This window comes from Pyricularia pennisetigena, chromosome 1, assembly GCF_004337985.1.
Source record: "Pyricularia pennisetigena strain Br36 chromosome 1, whole genome shotgun sequence".
NCBI classification, from domain to species: Eukaryota; Fungi; Ascomycota; class Sordariomycetes; order Magnaporthales; family Pyriculariaceae; genus Pyricularia; species Pyricularia pennisetigena.
The window spans coordinates 1,868,012-1,876,317 of record NC_043740.1 but is presented as its reverse complement, the minus strand read 5'-3'; the positions used below and the strand labels follow the sequence as shown (position 1 = coordinate 1,876,317).

The 8,306-nt window shown below is 50.7% G+C and overlaps 2 protein-coding genes across 2 annotated transcripts; both read right to left on the bottom strand.

The window, feature by feature from the left end:
* Positions 1 to 1,470: 1,470 nt before the first annotated feature.
* On the bottom strand, positions 1,471 to 2,646 carry PpBr36_07121 (uncharacterized protein; the record flags this gene model as incomplete). Its single annotated transcript, XM_029894259.1, has 3 exons — positions 1,471 to 1,756; positions 1,848 to 2,090; positions 2,213 to 2,646. 3 exons carry the CDS (start codon positions 2,644 to 2,646, stop codon positions 1,471 to 1,473), a joined length of 963 nt encoding a protein of 320 aa, XP_029748896.1.
* A 1,756-nt stretch (positions 2,647 to 4,402) lies between these two features.
* PpBr36_07120 (uncharacterized protein) lies at positions 4,403 to 8,123 on the bottom strand (the record flags this gene model as incomplete). The annotated part of the gene is made up of 7 exons (XM_029894258.1): positions 4,403 to 4,646; positions 4,738 to 6,007; positions 6,096 to 7,586; positions 7,658 to 7,729; positions 7,803 to 7,875; positions 7,953 to 7,982; positions 8,058 to 8,123. The coding sequence occupies 7 exons, from the start codon at positions 8,121 to 8,123 to the stop codon at positions 4,403 to 4,405; spliced, it is 3,246 nt and encodes a 1,081-aa protein (XP_029748895.1).
* Positions 8,124 to 8,306: the final 183 nt, after the last annotated feature.

The window sequence follows — 8,306 nt, the reverse complement described above, 5'->3', positions numbered from 1 at the left end:
TTTTTTTTTTTTTTTTTCCCTTCCGTCCATGGTTTCTTTTCTATCTTTTAGCTTCTTTGAGTCACTTTGCGGTGTGGTCCTTTTGTGCTCTGTGTGTCTTTCTCTCGGTTTTCTCGCCTAACAGCTGACAGGGAAGTACGTGTCACGGCATATATCCAGGGACCCTTACAAATGACGGTCTGGAATCTCTGCTCCAGCGGCGGTGAACGGCAGGGGTCAGAGAAAGAAAGAAGAAAAGAGAATACACTAAAGTAGTCCCAGGCTAGTGACTAAGCACGGATCAAAAAAGACAGTCATGTTTTCTTGCAAGGACTTCACCTTCACTTGCACAAAACTGGCCTTGTCGATCAGAGGCTGCGAGAGTTGGAGCTAATCAGCGAACGGGCATGGAGTTAGCAAACCCGTGCGAGTGGTTTACGAGCCGCATTCCGATTTCCGATTTTTTTTTTTTTTTCTTTCTTTCTTTGGTGTGGCTTTCTCGTCTTTCTTCCGTGTTAAAACGAAAATCCCATCCCGCATTAGGCACAAGTTCGGCTTAGGGTATCGACGCACAAGGAAGGTACAAGCACAAAAAAAAAGTGTCCACCCGGGGCCCGACAGGCTTCAACCCGAACAGAACATTCCATCTGATCCTTGACTTCCGGGAAAGGAAAGGGGTCCGGAACCCAAACGCACATCAATAACTTGGTGCTACGCAGAATGACTCCGATTGTCAAAGCTAAACCCCCCGGGCATTCCAGCCGTGGTCCGGTTGCGGGCCCTTCCGATCTTTCTACTGGCCGCGGAACATCCGGTTGACGGGGTCTTTTTTTCTTGTCTCTTCATCTGTTTCTTTGCCTAACTTGGTACTGCACAGTAAAAGCGAAACGGGCTTTGAACACAAGGTCCGCCTGGTGAAAGTGGATACTCTTACAAGCGGCGCCTCCGCCCACCGGTCCGGATTTGGGTTAAAGGAAGGTTATGCCGTCCCCTTGCAATTTTTTTTTTTTTTTTTGGTTTCCCTTTTGTCGGTGATGGGCTCATCCATGTCCACAGATCCATTTTCCCTATCCTCAGCCCGGGCCCAACGTTGATGGCTTGGCTTGGCTTGGATGGATACCTACTGTAGGAGTCATACATACCGCTTGGTCTTGCTCATGGACAGTTTTGATTTCTTTTTTTTTATTTCTTTTTGTTCTTGCCTCTACTGGAGTACTTTTGTCTTTTGTTCAGTTACTAGGCTCGGAACCACCCACTTTAGATGCCTCAGTGCACTGTACAGTGATGCTTCTAGTTTTTGACGTTACTTTTTGAGATGCTCTGGATCGAGATGGCACCGTACAGACCAAAGTGCAGAGCACGGTATATCGTATCATGCCAACGTTCTAGACGTCGTACAGCTCTCAGTATGGATACTCGGTAGCAAAAATTCCCCCCCTAAAAAAAATAGTCGATCCTCAGCAGACAGAGAAAAAAAGACGAAAGAAGAATTCATGCGATTGTGAGTTTCGGGTCCACAACCAGCTGCTCGAACCCTCTGGCGAGCGCCTCCTCACCACCGGCAGCCTCAATCTCCAACTCAATGTCTGGCTGTGCTTCGCGGTATAGAGCGTTCTCCTCGCTCGCCATCTTGAATGCGTGCGCCGCCTCCTCGTCGGTGATGATGTTCTTGGGCAGGCCCGTAGCCTCCACCTTGAGCTGGATGGCGCAAGACCGTTCAAGCAGCCCAAACATCCATCCGGCCTCGTCGACTGTCGTACCCACCGTGAGAAGGCCACTGTTGTTTTGTGTTTGAACTCTTCTTGTTAGTTACCAATCAAGGGTCATATGTTATGCACATCCACCAATGGGCTAGACCTAAACTTAACTGGTTGATCATGATGAGTCCCTTGTTGGTGGTGCCAAGCGCCGCGGCAATGTTGTTGGCCTCGTCCTCGGCAAACACGATGCCTCCGTAGCTGGTGTAGACGCTGTGGGCATTGTAGAAGCTGCACACGTCCTGCGTGAGCATGTCCAGCGGCCTGCCAAACACGGACCACGCCCGCCCGGCCATGGTATGGGCGTGGCAGGCCGCATGAATATCAGGCCTCACCCTATGAACTGCGGCGTGACTGGTTTCATGTTGTTTACTCTGTTAGTTGAGGGATGCAACCCAAGGGTGAAGATGGCGGGGACATGTGACATGTAAAAACACGCAAACCCCCGAAGCCACGGGAGCAACAAACAGACTTACATGTAATACCCCGCCGCGTTGCCCGTGACCTTACCCGTTGTCGGGTTCGGCCTACCGGCCACGATGCGACCCGAGGCGATATCCAGCGCGAGCATGTCGCCGGCCCGCAGCATGCCGTAGTGTCGGCCGAGGGGGTTCATCCACATGAGGCCCGGGAACTCGGGGTCCCGAACCGAGATGTGGCCCGACTGGCCCTCGACGAAGCCCTGCCTCGCCCACGCACGAAAGGTCGCAGCCATGTGGATCAGCGTGTGCCTTCGCTGCTCGACAAACGTCGGGAATGTCGGGATTCCCGGCATCACCTCGCCCTGCGAGATGGCCTGCAGCGGCGTCTCGTCCTCCTTGGCCCTGCCCGCTTTGGACGACCCCCCGACCGGCTTGGCCACGAGCGGTGTGGCCGTTGCCTGTGTTTCGCTGACTGCCGAAGGGGCCATTTCCTTTTTTTTTTTTTTTGGTCGTTTTCTTTGTTTGTTGGTAGTTTGTAAATACAAACGTTCAACGCAGTCCTGATATGCTGACCACTGCCAAAAGTACAAGGATTTGTTCGAGTTCAATTGAAACAGGCACCAGATGTAATAGGGTATATGAAACAAGATATGATCTGTTGTCTAGTATAATCAGCCCAAGCCATGCAGTTCGAGACAAGCAAGATTCGCCGAGATACCAGTCGGCCGCATTCGGAGCCGCTTGCCGATGCGGAGGTCAGCATGCCCTTCCACCATGAGTGGGGGGTGTTGGTTACTACTAATCACGGGCCTAATCAACTTATCAACCTATCAACTTGTACAGAACTCCGATTCTCTACCTAGTTCTAGTCTACACCTAATTCCCTGATCTCCATTTCCGGATTCACATTCCCCCTCTCCCAACATCAAATCAATAGTCTGCTTGGACTTAGTCTAATTGGCTGGATCCTGTTTGGGTTGTTTTCCCTCAAATTCGGTGGATAAGTAGTGGGGAACAAAGCCGCACAATTAGACTCGCAATCTAAACCTTTGTTTTTCTGTAGGTTCGTCTACTTTGTCCGTCAGCCTTATATTGCAAACACCTGGAAAAGCAGGTGGGATAATCCGAAGCGGCCAACTAGTAAGTAAAACAAAAAAAGGAAGCTAAAAGGTGAAGGTTACAAATAGTCATTACCAAGCCTACGTACAGATGAATAACAGACTAACTCACCCTTTATGAATTAATTTGTACTGTATTACTTGCAGCAGAATTCAGTACAACAATTGCATGTTTTTCTTTTCTGCGCACTTCATTATTTGTTAGTTATACTTCGTTAAGGCTTCAAGTTCAGATTTCCAGCAACACAATGTTTAATTTTTTCTTATAACCTACTATTACTATTTAAACTGCTGCACGAAACAGGTGATTGAAAACCCAATTAGATAGAATTTGGTCGTGCAGAAAAGTTCAAGGCACCGGATAAACTCATCTTTATTCGTTCCTGGTTTATACCGTCTCTTTATGCTAAGCTAGCTACCACGAGAAAGGCATATAGAAACGGCAACGAGGCGAGGAGAATATGATCCGACCCAGCCTGCATTCTCACCGGCAACAGTACTATGAATATCACGCCAAGAGTCGCCCTCCCTTCCGTTCTGTTCCAAGCTCTCTCTCTCTTTTTTTTTTTTTCCTCCCCTCTTCATTTTGATGATGAGCAGCCACGCGAGCCAAGCTCAAACTGCGCATGCTCCTGAGCATAGCGGCATCACTGGCGCCAGAGTCCCATCACCTGGCTATACCGCCAACCCCCTCTTCTTAAGTCTCCAAGCCCCCACTCGCGTAAAACGACCTCGGTTTCCGTGGAGAAGAAATGTGCTGCATGTAACACCGCATATTGCGCAAACAAATGCCCTGCATGTGTTTATCAACATCACAAACTCCCATGACAGGACCAAGGCCAGTATCGTCTATTGGTATCATTACAAGGACAACGACTGGAAGAAAGGAACGAAGTTCAAAGAAGAAATATCGAAAGAAAAACAGGAGAAAGCATCGGCTGCTTGCGTATGAGCCTCAGCCTGCTTATAAGAGCTCTCAAATGTTGTAGAACTCCCACCCATCGCCGATCGAACCGACTTGAGATTGCCCAGCGTCAAGTCTCGATGCGGTGTCAGGCGCCGAGTCGTCTCCGTGTTTGGTAGAGCCATAGCTCGGCGCAAACTCGTTCCTGAGTTCTTGTCTCAGTCACAACTCGTCGTCCTCAGCCTCTAGTTCTGACGGCTTCATCAAGCCGCTGACCTTGGATCGCCTCTCGAGCTCGGCCTGCTTAGCGTCGCGCTCCGTCTGCTCCTTCTCGATAAGGTAGAGCTCCGCATTGTCACCCTGGAACTCACGCAGAGAGATGAGGAAGTCGCGCAGCGTCAATCTGAACTTGTCGTACTGGGTGTTCATGTTGAACAGGCTATCGACAAAGGCAACGATTTGAGCACTAGAAACGCAAGTTGGTTAACCGTCGTATCCAAAGACATCTAATAGTCCTGTTCAAATGGTGAGGTGCAGGCCCCATTGAATAGACTTACGGCTGAAGGTTCGAGAATGCGTTGCGCAGGAGGTTGCCCACAAAGCTGGACAAAAATTCCCTGTTGCTCGTGCCGGCAGGTGCCTGGTCGGGTTGGTAGACAGGTCCCTGAATCTTCGGCGTGGTACCGTCCGACGGTTGAACAAAGTAAAACATGCGCATCAGCAGCTGCGACTGAGCCTTGAAGCCAGCCTTGTGGTCTGTATCGGTGATAACGAAAAAGACGTCCTGTAAAATAGGGATGAAGAACTGGTTGAAGAAGGCATTGGACGTGCCCACATCAGTCTTCTCTGCAATGTTGACTATCAGCTCCTGGCACATGTTAAGGCCTGCTGCTTCCACGTCGCGGTTGTCGTGCTTGCTCGCCCACATGCACGAGTCAATGACAAACTTGAACTGCCGGTTGTCGAGCTTGAGAAGCGCCGGGAAACAATGCAAGTTAATGGCTCGCAAGAGGTTGAAGAACTCGACGCGGTGCTCGGGAAACTCGGAGAAGTCCTTGTTGATCATCTCGAGGGTGCACTCGAAGACATTCTCCATAATAATGGGAACCTGGTCTTCCATCAGCGACTGCAGCTTGGAGATGACAACCGACATGGCCCTCAGGACCTCAGCATCCCGTGCGCCAGGCACATTGCTCTTGTAATCCAGCAGAACAGTCTCCAGGAGCTTGGGAACCATGTCTACCCTGACTGCTTGCAGATCCTCGGCCTTCTCAACAAACGTCTCGATGAGCTTCAGGATCTCCTTCTTGATTGTCCGCAAGCCGCGAACCTTTGGCGTCTTGGTGGCGATCTCTCCTTCACGAGCAACGGCCTCGGATATCAGAGCACTGGTCGCGCGATACATCTCCAACATGTCGTGGTAGATGCGCCCGATCTGTGGGTAAAAGTAGGGCCCTATCGAGGTGCACGCCGATACATTGGTCTTCATAATGTTGCCAATGATCTTGATCGTGTCTGTCTCCTGCAACACCGCCGGATTGACTGTGGCTGACTTGATGATCGAGTCCCAAGCCTGATTGGGCATTTGCATCAGGTCATTAAGCAGACGTTCCTGCTGGTTCTTGTTGCCCTGGGCAGCAACCATGAAACCGCAGGCTTCGTAAAAGGTGTGAACCTGCTGAGGAGTGAGGTCACATGTGATCTTCCCTAGGTTGCGCACAATCTCCTCGATAAAAGGCTCGTGCTCACTGGGCTGCAGGGCAACGAAATGGCGACGGCATTGTTTGGCGATCTTGATAAAAGTATCGCAAGCCATGTCCTGGACACCTTTAAAGTTGGTCAGCCATGGTCAGCTCCGTGCCAAACAACAGATCTGGGCCAGGGGTTCCTGGTGCCCCTAGAGGCTAAAACTTACCTTCGTGAGACTCGTGCATGAACTCAAACAGCTTGTTAACCACCGTCTTGAGAAACTTCCAGTGTGCCTTGAGGAATCGAGGATATTGGCCGACAATGTACATGATGTTACTGGCTACAACGGCCTTGTTGTCTTTGCCACGCTTCATCTCGGTGAGCCCAAGCAAATCCTTGATGACCGTCACCAAGAACCGCTTCTCGGTCTCTTCGTTCATCGCCAGCGAGATCGAGCCGATAGCCCAGCAGAGTACGTTGCAGTTGTGCCAAGACCACTCGCTGCCATCGACCTGGCGGGCAAGCTTGTCGATCATGATGTTCTCCATATCGCTCACGTCCAGATGGGTGAGGTAGACAAGGCACTCGCGTATTGTCTTGTAGAGTTGCACGGTATCGCTTTCCTTGACAAACTCGCGCACAATCTCACCCTCGTCGTTTTCAACGATCAGAACCTCTTCGGGACGCACCATCTTTTCAATCATGACGACTCGTAGGTTGCTCAGGATCTCCTTGTACTTGTGCTTTCGGAGCGGGTACTGCTCCAGTACTTGAGGCGGCAGGGCACCGCCTTGTGAAAGCGCGGAGCCGTGGTTCATCAGGGGGTTGTCGCCTGAGAGGGGAAGCTGTTGCATCTCCTCATAGAGCTCCTGAACCAGCTTCAACCAGTAATCTAGTGTGATCTTGAAGATCTCCCGGTCCTCAATCTGGGAGATGCGAACAAGATAAAAGTGACCATGCGACAGATAGTCACGGTTAGGCAACCTCTCGATCAGGTTCAGGTGCATGGAGAAAAAGTTGCAGAGGAACAGGGCCAGGTTTTGGATGAATTCTTGGTCGCGCGAGTTACTTTGCGGGTATGTCGTCCTGAGGTCCATATCGACGGGGACGATAGTGGCAATAGTTGCCAAAGTTTCCGTGAACATCTTGACCAGCTGTTCGTCGTAGTTGCTGACTTGTGTCGGCCCGCCAACCTGGAGACCTCCAATCTCGGTCAAGCATTGGAGAGTTACGTTGCGGAACGCCGGGAGCTCCAGAAAGCGTGTTCGCAAAGTGTCGATGAGGGGAGTCTCGAAGATGTATCCGAGAGGGATCCAGTTACAGAAGCGAAGCAAAGTCTCAAGAGTAGCCTTGACCAGACTCTCTTGGTTGCCCTGATCCAGAATTTCGGTACACAGCTGGAAAATTTGTGAGAACTCTGCACACATGGTTTCCTTCAGATTCCGGGTTTTTGTTGACGTCATCTGCTCGGCCGAGTAGTCGAAAACCTCTTCAGAAAGAAGGCGCAGAATGATCATGTTGTTTTCGCAGATGGAAAGATTCGTGCGGCATGATGATATGATCTCGTTGATGAACGTCGGCCAGTTGTGAGGCCATTCCTGCTTCAGGATAGACACTAGGACCAGGTTCAGCTTGTTCAGCAACGTCTTTTGGGATCGTAGCGACTCCTCGGTGCTGGAGCAGTTTATAATGTAGTTGACGACAAAGTTACGGATGCCTAGAACCGGCCTGTCAGCAGATTGTGCTTGGTTTGGTATCAGTTCGCGCCAGGTAAGATACAGTACAGACCTTGGCATTGCTCGCGAGGCAAAACCTTCCATCTTGTCATAATCACATTGTCAAGGATCTGTAGGCCGAGGACTACGCGGAAGTGTTAGCAGCTGCTCAAGTGTGGGCTGGCAGTTGGTGATAGCAAGATGGGGCAGACACGTACATTTCGTTTGCGAATATGTCGCCTCAGAGAGGATCTGATCTACCATCAACCAGGCATCGGGATCTTCTTTGAACTATTGAAGGCGCGCGCGAATGTCAGAAAAATGCAAAAACTCAGACGCGTCTGCAGAGATTTACGGAGATTACGAACCTGGTTCAAAGCAGCTTGTGCAGCTTTTTGCTGTATAAGAGGCATATGACAAGGTTAGCAAGACAAGCAGCGCGGAGGTATGGCACCGGAAACGCGTTTTCATACCTGGTCGCCGCGACCCTCATAGAAGGCCTTGACAACATTGTCAAGCTCAGCAATCGTGTAACCCATGATGGCGACTCGGCGGCCGAGCTCGGCAAATGTACAAGCTCGTAGAGAGCAAAAGGTCCAGCAAGCTTCGTGGGGGAGACCCTAGCAGGTAGCTGAAAAAAAAAAAAGGCGATTGTGCTTGTCGCCTTTGCCGCTAAGCTTCAACCCAAATATGCCAGGGTAGATCCCCAATCGTTCGGGCGA